Genomic DNA, 21,638 nt, shown 5'->3' on the forward strand with positions numbered 1-21,638 from the left:
CAGTGTCTGGGGAGGAAGTAAGAAAGACAGGATCATCCATGACTTCTGCACTGGGTGGGAAGAAGTGGGTGCCAGGACAGGCTGGTGGGTATGGTGTTAGGGTTTCAGAAGAGGGGGGGACAGCTTCTGGACGTGGCTACGGCATAGATAACTTGTGTTTTAGGAGAAGGTCGTTGGATCTTGAGGGATGGTTACGACTTGGTGTGGGAGATCTAGGCACAGAGAGGCATTCTCAGGAGAAGGGCTTGTATGGATGAAGGGGCGGATCCTGGGGGCTTAGCAGGGCTTGACTGAGTGTAGAGTGAGTCAGGGCGAATGGTGAGGAATCAAAAGGGGAAGGAGAATGAGGTCCGAGCTCCAAGAGTGGCCCCTGTGGGCAGGGCTGGCGTCTGTCAGCTCAGTGTAGACAGCCCATCCATATGTTTGCATGATGTGTGAGTTTCTTTTTCCTCCTTTCCTTTCCTTCCTTCCTTCCTTCTTTCTTTCTTTCTTTTTTAAAAAAGATTTATTTATTTATTTGACAGAGAGAGAGAGAGAGAGAGAGAGAGAGATACCACAAGCAGGCAGAGAGGCAGGCAGCAGACGGGGGCAGGGGGGAAAGCAGGCTCCCCACTGAGCAGAGAGCCCAATGCGGGGCTCGATCCCGGGACCCTGAGATCATGACCTGAGCCGAAGGCAGAGGCTTAACCCACTGAGCCACCCAAGCGCCCATGTGTGAGTTTCTTATTGACAAATTTTATGGTACTTTCTGGGCAGCAGATTTTTATGCACGTGATTCTGTTCTGTTCACATCTCTTAGGTTTAAAATAGCTTTGATGTGCCACTTTGCTCTTTGTGCCAGAAATCAGAATGAACCTGTGTATGGTGGCTGAGAGGTTCTGAAGTCCGCTCTGTGTCTATATGAAACCCAGGCTTGCAGGTTGTGGCCTGAAGGCCCGAGATCTCCAGCGTGGCTGTCTCCAGCGCTCTGAGATGTCTAAAAGGCCCACGCTGTACAGCTCGAATTTATCTGAAATTGCCTTCCTAGAGGAACGTGGAGAGCGGCTTGTTTCCGCGCCTTCGTGAGTGTTGCTTCAGATAACCTGGTTAACCCGTGTCCTCCTCTTGTCATTTCTTGCAGATGGTCACGAGAACAAAGAAAATATTTGTAGGCGGATTATCTGCGAACACGGTGGTGGAAGACGTGAAGCAGTACTTCGAACAGTTCGGCAAGGTAAGCGGCACGTGGGGCTGGTGGCCGCCGCGGCCCCTCCGTCTGCCGCGGCTGCGTCCTCAAGAACCTTGTCCTTGCACAACCTTGTCCTTGCCCTGGGTCGTTGAGATCTAAGTGAAATCTGTCAGGAGCTGCTGTGGGAGTCCAGCTTGTGGTCGGCGTGGTGCCGCACGTGCCTGCAGGAGCAGACAGAGTGGCCTTTCAGTGTGATGTCGCTGGCGTTTGCTGGCCATGTGGGGTCTGGGCTGGGAGCCGGTGGTGCTGGTGGCAGCGGCTGGGGAGGGACGTGGGGCTGTGACTCATAGGACAGGAGCTCCCGCAGAAGCTGCTAGAGGGCTGTGAGTTGGTGCTGGGCGGCATTCTGTGCCTTTCTGGAAAGAACATTAAGAGAGGAGGCTCCCTGGGGTCCTGTGCTGTTCAGCCTTCCCCTGTCAGATGCCCAAGGAGACTCGGGGAAGATGATGGGCCTGTACCTGTCAGTGTGTGGGAAACAGGAGTAAAATGATCCCCTGGGCTCTGTTGCTGAACCAGCCTGGGAGCAACACAGAATACATCCCATCAGCCAGGAACCGGAGTGGGAATATGTAGGGGGACAGACACAGTCAGCAGATGGACAGACAGGATATGCCACTGTGGGCAACGTGCTTAATTCAGCCTCTCTCTAACTGGTGAGGAGCTGGTGCCTTGGAAAGCAGGGTTCCTCTGATGGCTGCATGGTCCCTGACTCTGACAGGGCAGCTTGGGGCGGGGAGACTGGCCTTTTGGGGCCTTGTGTGGTACCCCTCCTCTGGCTGCCGTGTCCCAGGAGGCTGGCAGCTGGTTGGCCGCGGTGGCCCTCTGCTTCCTGTCTTCAAGTCGCTGTAGATGTTGTCCTGGAAGTCCAGGTCCAGGTGTGCGAAGGTCCCCCTTGCACAGGTCCACATCCCTGCTGCTGTCGGGCTGATATGGTGGCAGTGGGGGGGAGGGGGTGGGATCAGATGACACTGCACCTGTTCTGAGCTCTGTCACTCATGTCACCCCTGGTGACAGCTATTTTGCTGGGCCTGGGTGGTACTGGCACTGCTGCCCACTGCCTGGCCTGAAGCCTCTGTGCTTTTATTTGTTTGCTCAAGATGATGGGCAGCTCAGACCTCATCCCTGGGTGTGTCGAGTTGTAAGCCGTGATGAGGGCCATGATCACTATGTAGCTTCAAAACGGAGATTTTTCCCATCTGTGGTCATCTCCAATTTCTGTATGGATGGAAGACATGCAACAAAGAGAGACCAGGCTCCTCCAGCCGGGCTTGGCATTCAGCATGGCACTTCACTGCCCTTCCGGGTCGCTTAGGAAAAACGCCCTCCCCATGGCACTGTCTTGCATTGCCAGTTGGGGGTGACTCATTCTGGCCGTTTTGGCAGAACTGCTTAGTATGTCGGTGACCATGTACTTCTCTTTAAGACTCGCTCAAAGCACGGGTAGGGGCGTGGGGGGTTTGGTCCCCCACCCAGCCCCACCCTGCCTGTGGGGAGAGACTGGAAATAATCACAGGAGAAAGGCCCAGCTTGTGTCATGGAAGGCTGGCAAGTGTGAGCCCCCTTGCTACAGTTCTGCCTCTTAAACAAGGCCAGGAGCAAACATGAGGTGGGGTTTCTTTTCTGAGCCATAAACTGGAATCTTGTGGTCCTGTTTGTGGGTATCAGGGAAGTTGGGCTGTTAGAATATTTCGGACAGGCTGGCATCTGCCGGACCTGTGCTTGCTCCCGCCTCCATGCTTCTGTCTATTTGTCTCTCGTTCTCCCTTTCTCTTTCTGTCTTTTTCCATTAGCACTTACAGCTGGGAGCCGGTGAGCCAACCGTGGGAAGCTCTGCCAGCTTCGGCGGGGCCCAGGGCTGCAGCCATCCCGGCTCTGAGAAGAGTTGTCCCCTTGTCAGGGAGGTAGTCACAGCCGGTCTTCCCTGGTGTGGCCCGCGCTGGGGCTGAAGCTGCTCGGTTAATTTAGCAGTAACATTTGTAGATTCCAGCAGGACATGTAAACTTATCAGAAGTTTTATTAAAGGACTAAGGAGGCTTTTGAATGTATCAAAACCATAATACACTTCTTAGGGCTTGTTTTGTGCATGTGCTCGGTGCGTTGTCTGGTTCTGTCTTCAGAGGGCTTATTCCTCCTTGTGCTGGTGGATGGTGTCATGTCTGTGCCCCTTTGGCAGGGCCCACCACCTCTCAGGATTCTGGTGTAATTCACTTGGAACCAGAGCCATCAAAAGAGAGGAAACGTGGGGCGCCTGAGTGGCTCAGTGGGTTAAATCCTCTGCCTTCGGCTCAGGTCATGGTCTCAGGGTCCTGGGATCAAGCCCCGCATCAGGCTTTTTGCTCAGTGGGGAGCCTGCTTCCCTCTCTGTCTCTCTTTGCCTCTCTGCCTACTTATGATCTCTGTCAAATGAATTAAAAAAATTAAAAAAAAAAAAAAAGAGAGACGTGCTGTGAAGCCCTAAGGCAGTCTCAGCCCAGTGACGCATCAGCAGACTGCCTCTAGGCTTCAGCAGTTTATATTCTGGTTGAAGAAAACGGAACGCACACACCCCTGTGTCAGCTAGACTCACATACTTGTACACATTCTCATCTGGAAAGTCGTTGGGGGCCCTTTTTGGTTGGTTAACAGCGAGTTAGCAAGGGGGAATTTTATTAGAGACTACGTACTGCGTGAAGTCCAGGGCCAGGCCATTGACTTGTATTATCTTATTTAATTCTTCTCCAGGAGGCTGGTGGGGGTCTTGCATTGTTTTTGCAGCGTGTTAAATGGAGTCTAGGTGGGATTGAGTCTTTGACTTGGGGTCAACCCCTCCCCCCACTGTGAAAGGTAGAGCTGGATGCAGGCTTCCCTTCCAGGCTTGTCTGATACCAGAATCTGAACTCTGGGCCCTGTGGCAGCCCCGGATCAGTCTACACAATGGGCTTAGGGTGGGGAGGGTGCAAAAGAAAGGAAGAGACTGTGTTGGTCCACAGGCCAGGTCAGTGCTGGGAATAGACATAGATTGCCTCATTTCATCTGCATGGCGGATTTGGGTGTCATCCGGCCCTTTGACAGAGGTGAGCATTACGGGTCAGGGAGGTTAAGTCTCAAGGGAGGTCACCCAGGTAAGGCAGGATAACAGCTAGAATTCAAACCCTACTTCCTCTTCCTCCACTTCCAGAACTTTCCATCCTTCCAAGCCCCATTCGGGGTTTGCCACCGGTGTTGGAGGTTTCCCTCGCTGTCATTCCTCTCTCCTCTCACTCTCCCCATTGTGCCTGAGGTGGCAGCTGCTTCAACTGTTTATTTCAGGTGGCAATCAAGATGGGTAAAACTGCTATCATGGGGCTGAGCGAAGGGAGTTTAAATATGTCATTACTGTAAGTGGAGTGGGTGCAGAATGACACACCGAGAACTTTAAATAACTCAAATTGGAGGTTTGTAAACCCTTTTGTGCTTTTCAACCCACCTTCCTCCCAGAAACTTACCCCCACCCCCCTGGTTAGGGATGCCATTACTTGTTTATATTTAAGATGAGATTATGAAGTGTGGCCATTGGCATAAGGGTTCTGCTCACTTGGATGGCCACCCTTGCCCCTTTGGATAGCTGTTCTGATGCTGTCATTAGAGGAAGGTATGGTAGATGTATTCCAAGCTCTCGTGCTGGGCCTGACTGTGCAGTGACACCACTGTGACCCCTCAACAGGCTACTTCTTTCCTGGCCTTGCTTTCTCCTCTAAGGGAAGGAATTGGAAAAGGTTGTAAAGGGTCAGATAGTAAACATTTTTGGCTTTATGGAGCGTATGGTCTCCATCATAACTGTCTGCTTTTGTATGGAGGAAGCAGCTATGGCATAGCCATAATTAGATGTGGCTGTGTTCCATAAAACTTTATTTATAAATACAGGTGGTGGGCCACATTTGTCCTGGGGGCCATGATTTGCCAGCCCTTGGACTAGGTTATTTCTGAAGTTGGTTTCAAGCTTGCAAATTCAATAATCTAAAAAGTACGTTTAAACATACAGGGGCACCTGGGTGGCCCATTCGGTTCGGCGTCTGCTTTTGGCTCAGGTCATGATCCCAGGGTCCTGGGATTGAGCCCCACATTGGGCTCCCTGCTCAGCAGGGAGTCTGCTTCTCCCTCTCCCTCTGCCCCTCCCCCTGCTCATACATGGTTTCTCTCTCTTGTCTCTCTCAAATAAATAAATAAAATCTTCAAAAAAATAAATAAACTTGGATAGGTGGATATATGGATAGATGGGTACCTAAGGTATCCATAGACTATAACCAGAACAAGATATTATCAATAGTAGTAGGCATGATATAATAAGTGAAACCGTGCTAACAGTGGTAGAGTTAGTTTCTGGACTGCATGATGCTGGAACAGCGAAGGGATTCTCTATTTGGAAAAAGCTGCTATTTATAAACCAGAATCTTCATCCTATGAGTAAGATCCAGGGACCCGTAGAGTATTTCCAACTCCTTATTCCATGTGCTAGATCTGAGTTAATGAAGACTCAGACTTCGTGAAGTTCAGATTTTACTATGCAGATTCTTTTGCTGTGAGTTGGTGTTTCTGACTTGGAGGGATGTGTGGTTTGTGCTGAGCTTTTTGGTGCATTTTAAAGTCCGATTCTCAGGACCGTCAAGCAGGACGGGTGGACTGTCCATCATGTAGATGACCGGACTGATGTGGAGGGAAGGTCCTGAGTCGTCCGAGATCACACAAGCCCATTCTGGGGAGGGCCCAGACAGTCGTTCATTTTTGTACCATCAGGCCTCTTTTCACTGTTTATAAAAACCTCATCTCCTACTTCACCATGTAGCAGCCCCTACACTCTGAGGGAGCCGGTTTTGTTCATTTGTCAAGAATGTCGATGTGCAGGAATTTATTTCGGCACGTCAGGCTCCCTATCGGACGTTATCGGTGCTCACAATTTTCATACGTCCAGGAATGATGTACGCAGACCATTCCAGAAAGTGGCATGAGAGTGATGCTCTGGTAGGCACGTACAGACCCAGACAGCCGATCGGAGGGTTTGCCACCTTGCTCCCCGCATCGCCATCCGGAAGAGCCCAGCTTGGTAATTAACAAGCACTGGGATCAAAGAAGCTCCGTGTGCGTGGGCTTCCTCCTTCTCCCCTTTCGGCCCCTCCTTAAAAGTACCGGTTTCTTAAATTCTCACTTATAGGATTTGGGAGATCAAACAGAGGCCTTTAAACTTAATGAATTCTCGGCTTCGTCCCGGATGGAGCAGTTCTGCACCTTTCAGCTGTTCACCTCGATGACAGGGCTGTTCAGTGCCGAGCTCACTAGGTAATTCTCACTTTATAGAACTCCTGTGAAAGCAAAGCAGCCCGCATCTGGAGGCTTCCAATTATACTTCACATGGTGAACTGTGTAATTAGTTTGGAAGACTTGCGCTCAGTCGTTGGTTTATCCTAATCGGCTTTGGCTTTCCCCACCAACAAAGTGAGCTTATTTTGCTAAGCTGAAACATCTCTGCACCCTTTGTTCCAGCCTTTTATTGTCTCATTCCTTTCATTCTGTTTTACTGCCAAAGTTCTGTTTCATTAGGCCTACAAGTCATTTCCAATTCAGTGGGCTGCTACAATCCGGCCTTTATCACTGGCTGCCCTGGTTCCCATGTCCCTTCTGGGCCAGTGCCCGAGTTTGCGGTTTGACATGAGGGCTTTAACCCCTTCCTGGGCCAGCCCCTCGCTGTGGTGGCTGGCAGGAGGAGGCCTTCAAGGAAACGGGGTCTGGAGAGTTAGAGCTCTTTAGGTCCCATCAAAGGGAGCCCCCCCATGGAAGTGAGGTGGATAGAGTCCTCTGAAGGCCTTTTGTTGGAGTGGGTTTGTGTGGGGGCCTCCAAACGTGAACTTGAGCTACAGAGAATGGTGCTGGAAGGCTTCTGGAGGAAAGAAAAAAATTGAAAATAAGAATGAATTGGCGTTTTAATATGGTGGGATCTTTTCATGTATCCAGCCCGGGTGTGGGATGATTGGAGGGTGCGCAGGAAGGACGTGTTTGACACCAATGACTTCCTCGCTCCGGGTTGTATGTGCAGGTGGGGTGCTTGTGGCCGCTGCCCAGATTGTCCTTTTGATACTGCATGCGAGAGGAGAGGAAGCTCTAGCATAAAAATATTAGAAAGCCTTTGAAATTTGAAAGGCAAACGTTTCGGGAGAAAATAAATAAGCAACTTTGCCGTGTTCCTGACGCTGGACTGTGATTCTGAGGTGACGTTTTATCGCTTCCAAATGTGTGTTGTAGATAAATGGGGCTCCGTGCGGTGTGTGGTTTGCTCAGACCAGGCCTGGAAAACGAAAGTTCCCGTGTGTCCTTTGTGGGCACCAAAGCTCCCAGGAGGCGTTTGTCTTCTGAAGTGGTTTGTCCAGGTGGACTGACTGGAAAGTGGCCAGCGTGTCCACGCCTCGCCTGTCTTCTGCTCGCCTTTGCTCTGGAAAACCTTGATGTTCCTCAGACCTTCTTGAGTTACAGCTGTGGAGTGGACCAGGAAGGGTCCCCGTTGCTCTTCCTTCCCTGGCTGGCCATGCTGAAGGCTACTTTTGTGTTCAGTTTTCTTCCTGTAATAACCCAGAACAAGGCCAACACTGTCCTCATGTTTTATTAATTCTCTGTCTGGTTTGTGTCAGTCTCTCCCTTCGGAAGTGTGTCATTGGGGGGGGGGGGGACTTTATTTGCCCTCTGACCCCTGGGAGAGCTGCTGAGTGCAAAGAGCCTCAGTTAGCCAGAACCTCCCTTGTCTGTTTGCCTCAGCTTCCCAGACCAGGTGGCAGCAAGCAGACAAGCAGTACCCACAGGTAATGTGATCTCTGGGCTTTGCAGGTAAAGCCTCCTACCACACAAAACAACTTTTGTGTTTTCCTGATGAACTTTTTCCTCCATAGACCAATTTCTGCTACAGCCAGTGGAGTGAGGCATTCCAGAAATTGAGCATTCCAGCCTCACCATCTGACTTCTAAATCCTACCTTTTCTTTTCTTTCCTTTCCTTCCTTCCCCTCCCCTCCCCTCCCCTCCTGCTTAAAAAAAGAAGGACTCCTGAAATAGTAGGTTTCTAGGAAAACTTCACATTTACTTTTTAGTGTATAAAATACAGCCAGCTGTTTGTTGGGCAAGTGCAGCAGACATTATTATTGCTCTGTTAACAATGTTTTTAAAATATACAAATAGCAAAACAGGATGCCTTCTGGGTAGCAAGCTGGGAAAACTTTGAGATTATGCTAATCAAATTCCATGCGTCACATGCCTGGTAGGTAGAGGAACCAGGCCTAAACTTTCTGGCGTGGCTGTTTAACTGTGCTTTCCTAGGATGGTGTAGTTCGATTTAATTTTCTAGCCAGGCCACCACCCCCCCCCCCCGCCCCGCCCCCAGAAGCAGAAGGCCCAGGAAGGGGGAGGCCCCCAGGCAGGAAGGAGTTAATGAGCCTGGGAGGGTTGATGGGGAAGGGGTATTAAGCACTCCCACCCGCTCACCTTCTCAGAGCCCTCCCGGCAGGCTCTGAAGACGGTACTCACAATGGAGTTGTTAGCATGAGAAAGAAAGCCTTTCTCCCCCTGGACGGACTTCAGTGGGAACTGCAAGTGTCTGAGAAATCATGGTTCAAGCTTGTGCCAGTGGGTGCAAGGAGTGGTTCTTAGGGAAGAGAAAGCTCAGTTCATTTAGACTTGGCATAGAAATGGAATTCCATTGTTTGGTGGAGTGAACATTGATATGGAGACTCCTACCCACCCCCTACCCCGTGGATTGGATACCCCATTACATGGGTCGTGTATGCTTTTCTTTTCTTTCTTTTTGGTCTCCTCCCCCTCCCCTTTTGTCCTCTGAGAATTAGTCTCTCTGTAGAAGGGCCGGATCCGTCAAGTTACCACCCTCTAAATTTTTACAGCTCTGTATATTCAGACTAGGTATTTGTGAATTAGCGCAAAGTGGTCTGCCAATCGGGGCTTTATTTACATTCGAAGCCATAAGAGGGAGAGCCCCAGAAAAATGTTAATATGCAGGAAGAGGCAGAAGGGTTGAGTTTCTGACTGTTGCTAACCTCACCACTGCCTTTAAAACCAATCATGAGGCACACGGCTGATATTTAATAGCTTTTAGCTGATTATTTTTCTTCTCCTCCTCTTTCTTTTCTATCCAAGTTGACCTGGGTGTACTTGAGCGGAAATGAAGTCATCCAAATGCTGAATTAGAATAATCACAGGCCTCCAAGAATGAAATGGAAGCAGAGATTAAATGGTAGAGGGGAAAGCTGGCATTAATAAGCACCAGGAAAACTTTGCATAAAATAAATAGGAGATTTGATAGATTGAATTTGTATATCCCGTTTCCATTTTCCTCACTGGGAGCTGTCCTCCTAGAGTGGAGTCCCTGGCAAAGAGGGATTTGTTTCGCCACAAGTCCACGTACCTTCTGCTGCCCGGGTGATGGTTCCTCTTCGTGAGGCGTTTGTGTGAGACCAGGACGTCTCCGTCTCCGGGATGGAAGCATCTGAGTGAAGGGGCCATTACCAGGAAGGGTTGGGTGATTACTTGTTACCCATGCAGGGTCGGGTGGGGGGTGGGCCGGAGGCAGCGCGCTGCAGGCAAACAATGAATGGTATAGACAGATTCCCGATTATAGGGAGAAGAGCAGGGCTGGATAAAGGTAGGGTCACTGGCTGTCCTGGTTTGGCTGGGACTGAGAAGTTTCCAGGAACTCAGGGCATACAGACCAGAAACGGGAGGTGGGAAAAGTGGAGATATTTGGCCTGTCATTCCTATAGGGATGAGACCTTCTTGGACCACCTCCAGGAAGATTTAAATATTCCTTCCTCTGTGTTCTAGAATGCTTACTTCAGACCCATTTTACAGTCTCCTTTCCTGATAGCACTCAACCACCGGAGGCAGGAGTCAACAAGTGCTAAGGGAGCAGGCGTCTTATGGAAGGCAGGGCAGACAGATGGACCCGCAGCCCTGCGGCAAGGGACTGCTGGTCATTAACTTGGAGCATACGACCCTTTGGGCTCCTACCTGGGCTCCTACTTGGGGATTACTTCTGCATCTCTTAAAAATAAAAAAAAAAATTCTGCCGCATGTCGCAAAAAGTGAGTTCCTTGTAGTTAAAGAGCAAAATAAGGATTTAATTCGATTAGAAAACCCAGCAGAGTGGTATGTTTACAGGAAGTCGGTTTTTTAGGTGGTCTGTCGTTAGAAGATGCAATTTGCGCAATCGGATTAGTTGTAAATTAGAGATTTTTGGTTGTTGAGGTTGCTGACGATCTTTTATGATTGGCAGCTGAGCTAAATATTTTCAGACTTATTGTTTGCAGACTGTTAGTATTTGGGAAGAAAACAAAACAATGTAGGAGACTTTTCACTTCAGGAAACATAACTAAGAGGAAGGGCTGACCAGAGGTGGCCTTCCGGATCTACTGTCACCTTTCTCAGGGAAGGGGAGAAGGCAGGGTGGGCGCAGGTGGAGGAGGGGTGAGGGACTTGACTTGGCCGATTCTCTAATATGGAAACACACTGTTGTGATATTTGTCTTTTAAAAAGACTACCCCATTTCCTTTATTGATGTATCTGTTTTAGTAGCAAAGAAGCAGGATTTCTTGGTGTCCCAGCTCTTCCTTCCAACTCAGCTGGCATCGGTGCTCAGATTCAACGATTCCTGTTCGCCCACAGCTTTCAAGTGTCTTCTGACCTCTCTGCCCCAGCAGCCCTGGGAGGGAGGAGGATGCTCTCATTTTTAAAGTTAGGAAAGGAGGAGTGGGAGAGGGTAAGCGACCTGCTCCGGACACCGCTGCGGGGTTGCAGTAGGGCCCTAGGTGCAGAGGTCCTGTGTCTGCTGTTCCATCTGAGCTGCTCACGTGGGGTGCCTCCCTCAGGTGGGCTGCCAGGATGGGCATTCGAGGTGCCATCAGGTTACGGTGATTCCTCTCTTGGGAAGCGATGACTTTATGGTGGTTTGCTTCCGACATATTATATTAGAAGAAATGTTATGGCACAGGATGCAAAATTTGCATAATTGTGTTTGAAAAAACCGTGACACTTGGAGACATTTCAGGAGAGCTGCTGGCGGCATTAGCCCCCGTCCCCATTCGTCCTGGGCTGTCCCATAATTTACTTGACCATTAGGAGTACTTGGGTAGAAACATTGTGAATTACTGTTTAGCATAGAGGTTGGCATACTTTTTCGGTAAAGGGCCAGATAATAACTATTTTCGGTTTTGTGGCCCAGATGGTCTCTCACAGCCATTCAACTCTGCCACTGTAGCGTGAATGACGGCAGCCAGAGACAGTATGAAAACAAATGGCCGTGGCTGTGTTCCAATAAAACTTTATTTACAAAAACCAGAAGGCTGCTGGGCTTGGCTCTCAGCTGCAGTTGCCGACCCTCTGGTTTAGCTTAATGCCTGGCAGTAAGGGCATGGAGTTTTTCATACTCGGGCTGTCTGATTCTGATACCAAATCCACCTTACCTGTTCTTTAGCTCCATAACCTTGAGCAGGTTATTTAACTTCTTTCTACCTCCTTTTCTTCATCTGTGGAATAGAAATAAGGATGGTACTTATGCCACAGGATTGACATGATGATTAGATGAACTAATACATAAGGATGCCTGGGTGGCCCAGTTCATGGAGTCACCAACTCTTGGTTTCAGCTCAGATTGTGATCTCAGAGTCACCGGATTGGGCCTGGTGTTGGAACTCCACGTGGTCAACGCAGAACCTGCTTGGGATTCTCTCTTCCTCTCCCTCTGCCCCTCCCACTGATGCACTGTCTTCTCTCTCTAAAACTAAAATAAATAAATCTTTAAAAAAAAAAAACGAACTAATACCTGTATCATAAGTTCTTAGCTTTCTTCTAGATACCCAGCAAGTGCTTAATAAATATTAGAAATAGCAGCTCCTGTAACTTTTACCCTCTGAGACCCAGGGTCAGCCTCTGGAATTGCCTCTCTGGTCCTGCCCAGCAGTAGCCATGACCTGAGTGCATGCGTGTGCGTGTGTGCACACACATACACACACAAACATACGCACGCACGCATGTACAGGCCCCAGGCTCTGCCTCCTTTCCCATCTGTCTTCCGGGTGGGCTTACCACTCAGTGTGCCCGCCCACCTTGGGGATAACACACGTTGCAAAGTCTTTCCTGGGCCCTCTCGGCCTAAAGATGAAGATTCGGTGTCTCGGAAATGTCCATGGCATGTACCTCCAGTCCTGTCCAGCTACCCTGGTGCTTCCGGTGTGTGGAATCAACTTTGAGTTGCTCTGGCTTTGATGGAAAAGGTTGAACTGATATGGGCCAAAGGAGAATTCTTCTGGTTGGACCCTGCTAGATGAACTCCTTAAACTTGTTTGAATAATTAAATTTGTGTGTGTGTGTGTGTGTGTGTGTGTGTGTGTTGGGGGTAGGACATACAGTCTGGAAATTGGCCCAATATCATTTAGCTGATGTTTATCAAAATATGTTTTTATATATTGATCCATGGATCTGCTTATTGAATTTATTGAGCCTCTTGAAAGAGCTTTTTACATCCTCATTTAGGTTTTCTTTCCTTTTCCTTTTCATGGGATTCTAATAAGCTTGTTTTTCCGGTTTTGAATTTAGAGCAATTAAGGGCTGGGGAGATATTAATAAGCTCGTTGTAAAGATGACGCTGGGAAAAAAAAAAAAAACCTGTAAAAACAAAAAGATGTAGATCTTTAGAAGTACCACATTGTGGGACCATTTAGCGCAGGGAAATAGCCATCCTTCTTCATTAGGTCCAGAAGGCGTGTTGTGTCTGCAGCCTCGTGCATCATTCATTGTTCATTGATTCGTTCACCAGATCTTGATGCTCTTCCAAATGCCAGGCACTGAGCTAGGAGCCAAGGGTGCATCAGTGAATGACACAGACAAGAGCCCTGCCTACTTGTGGCTTCAGTGTGAGGATGGGGTCGGGGAGGGCCTGCCAAAAGCAAACAAGTAAGTAACAAAAGTAATTACAAAATGTCTCATAAAGAAAACCAACCGTGAGCTGAGAGAACCCATAATGGGAATCTTGGTGTATCAAGAGAAAAGGCAGGCGTGTTGTACCCTCTTTGCCCTGAGTAGACCATCCATTCCGCCAACATCGAGTGGGATCTCTTTACTCACCGTATAGCCCCAGGACTGTCACAGTGCCTGGGCAGTAGTTGGTGCTCAGCAAATAGTGCCAGAATGAATGGGCCCTCTGTATCAGAGCTGTGCCAGTCATTGGAGAAGGAGTTTCAAATGGTAAAATTACAATTTTACTTCTTAAAAATGAGGCTATAAGAGAATATATTCAGTTATGTGGCACATTTCTTTACGTGGAACCTTTTATTCCCCCGAACCAGGGATAAATGAGCTATTTTTTTTTTAAGATTTTATTTTATTGTATATCTTTTAAGGATTTTATTTTGAAGCAATCTCTGCACCCAACAAAGGGCCCAAACCTAGAACCCCAAAATCAAGAGTTTCAGGATCTATGGACTGAACCAGCCAGGGCCCCCTACATGAGCTATTTCTACCCTGCAGTAAAAGTTTAATAGAACTAAGGGACTATCTGGGCAGGCTGGAGCTGACAAGCATGGCCTTGTGCAGAGCAGGTAACTTCTCAGGTGGGTCTTGGTGTGAGGGGTGGACACAGCTGGCCTGGCAAAGGGAGGAATGAGAGGAGGGTAAGAACAGGTATATCTCTTCATGTCTCACCATCTCCCCTGCTCTTTTTACTGTCTTTGGTCTTAGAAAGCAGTGGGGCTGCTGAGTGGGAGGTATCGAGTGGGGTCTGTGGTGGGATTCGTCTTGGCTTAGCGGTGCATGGATGCTTCCGCGCTGGGGAGCCTAGGCACGCCCTGGGCAACTTCCTCCCCAGACTTGTTCTGTGACCGCCCAGGCTGGGCAGTAAAAACCTGTCCAACGACGTTAAGCCGAAGCACAAACATCTCTGATGTTGGTAAATCTAGCTGTGGACAGAGAGAACTCGTTCGTGGATACATTTTTCCCCCCTCTCGAAAGAACAGAGGGATACCATTGGCATTATATTGCCAGGCTCTTGGGATTGGTTATGTGGGATGGAATCTAATGATTCTGGACTTTGGACTCAAGTAGACCGGAGCTTGAACCTGGGTGCCGCCGTTGGCTGTTAACATTGTGACCTTGGGCTAGTGATTTTGCTCTTTGGAGCCTCATTTCTTGTCCTTGAAGTCAGGATACAATTTTATATACAGGGGGGCTGTGAGAATAAAAGGAGACAAGGTTTCCCCTGGGTCTGTCACGTGTCTGTTGAATAATAGGGTCCCGTCCCCACATTCATCCCCCCTTACCCCCCTACACACCCTTGTATCTAAAGTCCCAAACTCCTGACCTCCGCCAGGTTCATCTCCCTTCTATAAACTCTCTACAGTAACCTGCACGATGCCCTTCTTGGATGCTGAACGGGTGGTTCTGAGTTTCTAAGGGACTTGATTCTTGGACCCTCGCTGTCTCTGCCCCTCAGTGCTTCCATAACCATCAGTTCTGTGACGGATCCCGAACTGCAGAAGTCCTGCCTCTTAAGATCCTGCTAGATTTAGCCCAGCTGGAGCTCCTGTTGGGGGAGGCCAATGGGAGGATTTGGCTTTTTTTCCTCTTATGCTAATGAAGTGAATATGGCAAGGAGTCACAATATTTTCTTTCCAGGCAAAGAAATGTTGTCGTAGGAGAAACAGCATGCCGAGGAAGCAAATAGGATCTTACTGGATTCTCTCAAGGGAGGCACAGGACAAATTGTCAGCTTCTGTTGAGAAGATAATGCTCTCGCTATGATAAATGCCAAGTTTCTATTGAAAACTACTGTCTTAATGGTAGCGTCCCCAAGAACTCAGGGCATGCCTGGCAGCAGAGGCCATGGACGCAGGAAAGCAGAAATTTGTAGAGGGTTGGTTTGTTTGCAGTGAGAAATCAGTTTAAAGCAAATGAGACAGCGCATTAAAAATGTTCTTTTAAGGCAGCTTTATAGAGCTAACTGGAGGGCTCCAGCGCGGCCTGCACTTAAAACACACCTATGGGGAGACTTCCACCCTCAATAAATATTTCTTGCATATGACTCAGATTAAAGCAGCACATGGGACTGGAAAGCCGCCTAAAATAATTTCCCCTCCCATAGGAAGTAGCTGCTGTAATTCACTTGCAAGTTATTTCAAAGGGCCTGTTTGATAGAAATGTCTGCCTTCTCACGGATGGGGATTTTTCTAGTCCTGTCTGTTTGTAACATCCCTTCTCAACAAGGGCATGTCTGGTTGCATTTAATTTGATCAGCACTCCCTTAAAGGGCTTCTTGCTTTTGGGTCGCCTTGCGAGGGGTGCTCGTGTACACCGGTTCCTCTCAGTTTCTTCACTGCAGCTCGTCTGCCTCGTAGGCCTGTGCTCAGGGAGGTCTTCACATCATGGGGTGGGCAAGTTCCTGCAGGGCTGGGGGTGCTGCATTCAGGAGCCCTAAGGATGCACGGCCATGGCTGGCTGGGGACCCTGGAGCCAGCAGGCCGGGGCCAGGATGGTAGATCAGGGAAGCGGTCTCCATCAGTCCCGATTGAAAAGTCCTGAGATGGACGGTCCTGGCTTGCCCTCCTGGGGTGCTGGTGCTTGTCCAGCCATCCAGACATTCAGTAACCCAAATCTGGAGGGCCTGCTAGGTGTTACACTTAGCAGGTATTAAACCTAGGGTTCATAGAGGTCAGCGAGGCAGGGTCCCAAGGAGTAGAGATGCAGGTAAAGCGAACGGCAGTGTAGGAAGGGGAGGTCAGGAGCCCGCAACCCATCATGGTGGGTGGGGATGGTGGTGGCTGCTGTGAGCTCCCCCTCTATGCCCTGCATGCTTTTACATCTTGCCTGTTGCCCACAACAGCCTTTAAGGGTTGGTTATGTCTTAACACAGCCTCAGCACCAACCCGAGTGTTGATGTGGAAAGGGTGCTTGGCAGATGTTCTGGGTTCTCTCATTGGCATAGAGACTAGGGAGGAGCCCACCGTGTGTCTTGCCCCTGGATAGAGCAGCCATAACTTTGCCCACATTGGAAAGAAACAAGTGGAGTATGCTCACGTCCGGAGACCTTGAAATAGCAAGTTTGCTTTTGTCATCAGCTGGACAGCGGAGGGAGAGGCCAAGTTCAAATCAGATGCCTGCATTCTCCTTGCCCAAATATATTAACTGCTGAGGACAGGCCCTGGGATTTCAAAGTCTTTCCTCTTCTTGCCAAGTACGCAGTTCCTCTCTGATATCTTATCCCTCGACCCCAGCAGCAACTGTGAGCCAGGAGAGTTTGTTTGACCTGTGGGTGGGGCAGTGAACGCTGTTGGTACAGTGCCGGAGAACTTCAGAGCGCATTAGTCAGGCTGCCTCAGTTACGTTCAACCTCATTATTGCTTCCCAGATGCATTTTAACCTGGGCCCTGCTGGCGAATGGACTTGGCAGCCCGAGGAAATTGACAAAGATGACCCTTCCAATGCACCTAGGACAAAATGATGGTTGGAGTTAGTGGTTCTCTGCAAAACCCATAGCTTGTAACCTCTGGAGGGAAAGTTTGTATAAAGTATTCCAAACGAAGTGTGTTCATTGTGGATATCTTTGTTTTTGTTAAGGCCACAAAAAGAAATAGCATTTTTATATGTGTTGAGCCCCTTCCAGTCTCAAGAAATCAGAGTCACACTTTCTTACTCGTATTCTCTTCCCAGTAGCATGCTTGTGTAGAAGAGGGGTTGACAAACTGTAAAGGGCCAGATAGTAAATATTTTAGAATCTGTGGGCCATATGGCCTCCATCCCAGCTACTCACTTCTGCTACTGTAGCACAAAAGCAGCCACAGACACATGTAAATGAGTGAGTGTTGGCTGTGTTCCAATAAAACTTTATTTAAAAAAACAGGCAGTGGGCCGGGTTTGGTCTGTGGGCCATAGGTTCCTGTATCCTGCTATGGATATTCCCAGTCTCTAACTTGAGTCTCACAGAAAGTAAGGATTTCATAGGACTGTGGGTATTTTTAGAGTTCATAATAAACTCATTTGGGGGGCATGCGGATATTCCTTTTGAAAAATGGCCCTTTCAGTATAGACGTGCATCAGAAAGGTCCATTGTATGGTTTCATGCTGACCCTCCTGTCCATTTTAAGGAAAGTTCTTCAAAGTAAGGAGCTGCAGATATGTGGCCAGTCAGAGAGGGTAGACATGCAAGGAGCATTATGGTGGATAGGCCAGGAGTGATCCTGAGGGCTTGCTTTTCCTTGGGTGGCAGGTGCTGCTGCTCCATGCTCCTTGTGACTGTGACAGCCGCAGGCTAGAGGAGCCCATCTGAGAACACGTGTGCTAAGTCCTGCTCCTCTCGCACCACTTGTCCAACCACATTCCTGAATGTGGAAGGTCAAAATGGAAACATGGGTGCAGCTTCATGGAGCGGATCCTTTACTCTGCTAACTCATGGCCATGAGCTGAGAGTTTGGTTATAATCATTTTTCTAAGAGAAGAAAAAAAAAAAAACCAGATCCACACGGATTAATTTGCACTCCTTAGCTCTGTAAAAACCCAGTGACATTGACGTGTCGATGAAAATGTGGAAATTAACACTTGGAAATTTTTATATAAAACCTGCTTTGAAATTTCAGCTAAATATTCACACACTAAAAAGAGCTATATACTTATACCTGAAAAACTCAATTTGATGCAAGCTGCTTATTTCTCCATTGTGGTCACGTGGGCTGAGGTTCTTGGTATGAAATGTAATTTACGCAAATTAGTCCAAGGCAGGTAGAGTGTGAAATTAAATTGATGCCTTGATTTCTGTATTCTCTAGTAAGTGTTTCTCTGAAAATTTGTCATTTCTGTCCTAGGAACTTTGAAGTATGGGTGGTTGTTTTTTTTTTTTTTTTTAACAGCAAAGAAGTTCTTATTGGCTCAGGACATGAAAACAACCTTAATTACAGGCTGAAGAGACATGTTTCGTTTTGTTTTGTGGCTAAGTATTAGAGTAAGCCCAAACTGGGCTACTAGTAGAGGCAGAGAACGCAGATTTAACATGCCTGTTATGGTTTCAACTAGCTGGACCAAGTTGTTCAGTTTCTTTGGCGGTGACTAGACCCTCCAAGCTGTGTAGGCATGTCAAGGAGGTTGGAGACCCTCTAACAGAGGCGGAATCTGAAGTTCCGGGGTAATATGGGGACCTGGGGCCCTATCTCCCAGGGGCATCCTGGGGCTTGACTGGCCTGCCTCGGTACCACCGAGGCCCAGCTGCTGCCTCTCTCGGAGGGCAAGTGTCAGGTTCAGCAACCACAGCAAGAATGAGTCAAGTACAAGGTGTCTGGTTCGACTTTGATTATCCAAGAGGAAGGAGAATCAGCGTGTGTTCAGCACTGGTTCCCAAGGCCAGCAAAGAGGCCTCATTAGAATGTTCTGACAAAGGCAGGCACGATTTGACTCTACCTCGTCAGCAGCACACCAGCCCCCCGGGACTGAGCCCATCTGTAGAGTTTCTGGGTGGTTCTCTTGGCCACCCTCGGCCGACAAGGGGTCAGGTTGCATTTCCAGGGGCTGGGATGTCTGCGGTTGCGTTTTATCCATGTCTTTCTGCTGGAGGATCCCTCAGCAAGGTAGGCCCGGGTCGGCCCTGCTGCCTTTGCCGTGAATCATTCCTGCTGGAGAACTAGCGGCGGCGGATGCTCAGGGCACTCTGGAAAATGAATTATGGGCTCGCATGATTTTTATTTGTCCATGGTGGCATGGGTGGTATTTATCTCTCTCGTCCCCACTCTCCACCCCCTTCCCCGAGCCTTTGTCTCCATCTGAGTCAGCATGACATGGTTTGAAAATTGCCTGTTTGCCTTTTAATGATGATTAATGTCCATAGCCATGTTGCAAATTTAGGATCTCGTGAAGAGTCTCGGAGACTGTTACCAAGAGCAACCTGCTGAGGGGAGTTGAATGCGCAGAGCTCGGTCTCTCCTGCCTGGACGAGAGGCTTCCTCAGTTTCTCCATCTTCCCTCCGGCCCCTCTCGGACCCTTCCTGGATCTTTGGCGCCAGGAGCTGAGTGGGAGCGGGTGGGCGGGGCCCCCATCTGGCGAGTTTCACCTCCCCTCCTGGTCACTTTGGGTTAGTGCCTCACCACGGGGGTCTCTGGAAGGAGCCCCCTCTTCTTGCCCTTCCCTCCCTGCCCCCAAATCAGAGAGGCCAACGAGGAGCTAAATTTCCTTCCCTGCAGGTGCCTGTCATCTATCTGAAGATAGTTGCCAACATCTGGTACAATTGCCACCGCAAACGCAGTAACAAGGCGGCCCGCAGTTCAGTCTCAGAGCGCGCGGCGTGGCTTTAATGATAACAGGCTGTCGGCCCCCCCCTGAGATGAATCCACCTCACAGATGTTTGTCTAGTTTTGGCAATCGGATTGCGCTATAGCTTTGGTGATTATGCTCAACTGGAGACTATTACAATAAAAGAAGTTTGAACTTGTTCCATTTTTTCCGTCCCACCCCCTTCACCCCTATTCTGAGGTATAATTTATATCGGCGGCTGTGATGGTGGTTCCATTACTGAGGCCTCTTTACCTTTTATGATGTCGGTGGGGCTGCAGCTTAGAGCCTGGCTTCCTCTCCAGGTTAATGTGTTGCAGTTACATCAACGCTTTTCGTGGCCTCATGTAAGGGCCCCCGAGGTGGACCTTCTCACCCTGGTGGACGTGGAGAGGGCATACGAGCACTCTGTTGTGGGATCTCCGCTCACGTGTCCAGGCGGGAATTGGACGTGGGTCATGTGGGAGGCCCAGGGCCTGTACAGGACAGTGAGTAGGTGGGAAGGAGTGGCGGCAGTGGGGGACGAGGCCTGGACATGTAGAACCTTCTAGACTCCTGTTGGCTTTCCTCTCTCTTTCTCTCCTCCGGCATTCCTTCTTCTGTCCCTCATCCTACTTCTTTTAAGAGGGCACAGTGTGTTTCTATGAAAACAAGCCCTTGACAAAATAAATAAAAACCACAAGTTGGGGAGATGGCGTTGGGAGGCCTGTTGGGCAATTACTGCCACAAGGTTCCATATTTTGGGCTTCCCTTTACACAGAGGTTTAATATTTAACACTGTTTAATAGTAGACATATTTACTATAAGAACTCTTTATTTGAAAGCTGGACAGAACTACCAACTATCAATTATATTTAGGGATAGCAAATACTAGGTTTTTTTTTTTTTTTTTTTTTTAAGATTTTATTTATCTGTTTGAACGTGAGAGTAAGAGAGAGCAAGAGCAGGGGGAGGGACAGATGGAAAAGCAGACTCCCCGCTGAGCAGGGAGCCTGACGTGGGGCTCCATCTCAGGACCCTGGGATCGTGACCTGAGCTGAAAGCAGATGCTTAACCAACTGAACCCCCCAGCTGCCCCAACAGCTATCATTAATTGGGTCTCGGCTGTGTACTAGTCACTCCACTGCTGCTTTTATTAATATATAGATACATAATTCCTACACCACTCCTGCCAGGTGGGCATTCTTCCATCCATTGTCACCAGTGAGGAAAATGAGCCGTGGGGGCACAAAGAGGCCAAGGGACAAAGGAAGCTTCTAGTCCAGCGCCAGCCGACTCCAGTCCCATGCTCTCTCTCCTGGGGTCATTGTCATCATTAAACCTGCTTGCTGCCTGGATTGATGTCATGGAAAAATCTGCCCATCCGAGAGCCGGTACAAGATAAATCACCATCATCATTTGACATTTCAGCCTTTTTTCATTTCAATCTGGATATTACTTCGTTAAAGATTAGGAACCGTAATTTTGGCAAGGTGTTATTTCTGGCGTTGGGCTTACAGTGGGTGAGTCAGCCCGGTTGTGGATGGATCATTGGTGGCAGGATACCACGTGTTTCTTTCCTCAGCCAGAAATAGATATTGGTGTCTGTGCGGGTGACACACGAGGAGGCCCTGGACAGCTGCACTGGGCATAGCATAGGAGCTTTCTATGAGGCACCTCTGGACAGGACATGGCTCTGTAGAATTCTTTAAATGCGTGGGTCTGGGTCCTCAAGGGAGAGAGGAAACTTACCCTGAAAAATTAAAGTAGAATGATCTTTTGTGATATATATGAAAATAAAACCCATTGGGTGACTCATGGAAAATAATGGCTCTCAGAAATGGCTAACAGTGTGAACCTCAAAATCCAAAAGATGACTGAAGACTTGAAGCCATTGTCTTTGCGCTCAGCCTTGGATTTTAAGCATATGCTTTTAACCTGGGCTATGCGACGGAATAGAAAAAACCCCATATAGAGATTTAAAGACCTACCTGCCAGTCGTTTTGTGACCTTAAGCAGCATTTACCTTCACTGGGCCATGGCTGTCCCTTCGCTAAAGTTGTACTCAGTGATATTTTGAATCTGTTCTGGCCCTAGAGATGTGTCCCATTGCCTGGGACCTACCCGTG

General features: G+C 48.8%; 1 protein-coding gene across 9 annotated transcripts in view; it reads left to right on the forward strand.

Moving 5' to 3' along the window:
* The window catches only part of MSI2 (musashi RNA binding protein 2), a 386,853-nt gene that overhangs the window by 131,211 nt on the left and 234,004 nt on the right, over positions 1 to 21,638 (forward strand). For all 9 annotated transcript variants that reach the window (XM_059379319.1, XM_059379320.1, XM_059379315.1 and 6 more), the window contains exon 6: positions 1,121 to 1,213. In XM_059379319.1, coding sequence (XP_059235302.1) covers positions 1,121 to 1,213 — 93 coding nt within the window. The remainder of the gene's footprint in view (positions 1 to 1,120; positions 1,214 to 21,638) is intronic.

The sequence above is a fragment of the Mustela nigripes genome, chromosome 16, assembly GCF_022355385.1.
Source record: "Mustela nigripes isolate SB6536 chromosome 16, MUSNIG.SB6536, whole genome shotgun sequence".
Classification (NCBI taxonomy): domain Eukaryota; kingdom Metazoa; phylum Chordata; class Mammalia; order Carnivora; family Mustelidae; genus Mustela; species Mustela nigripes.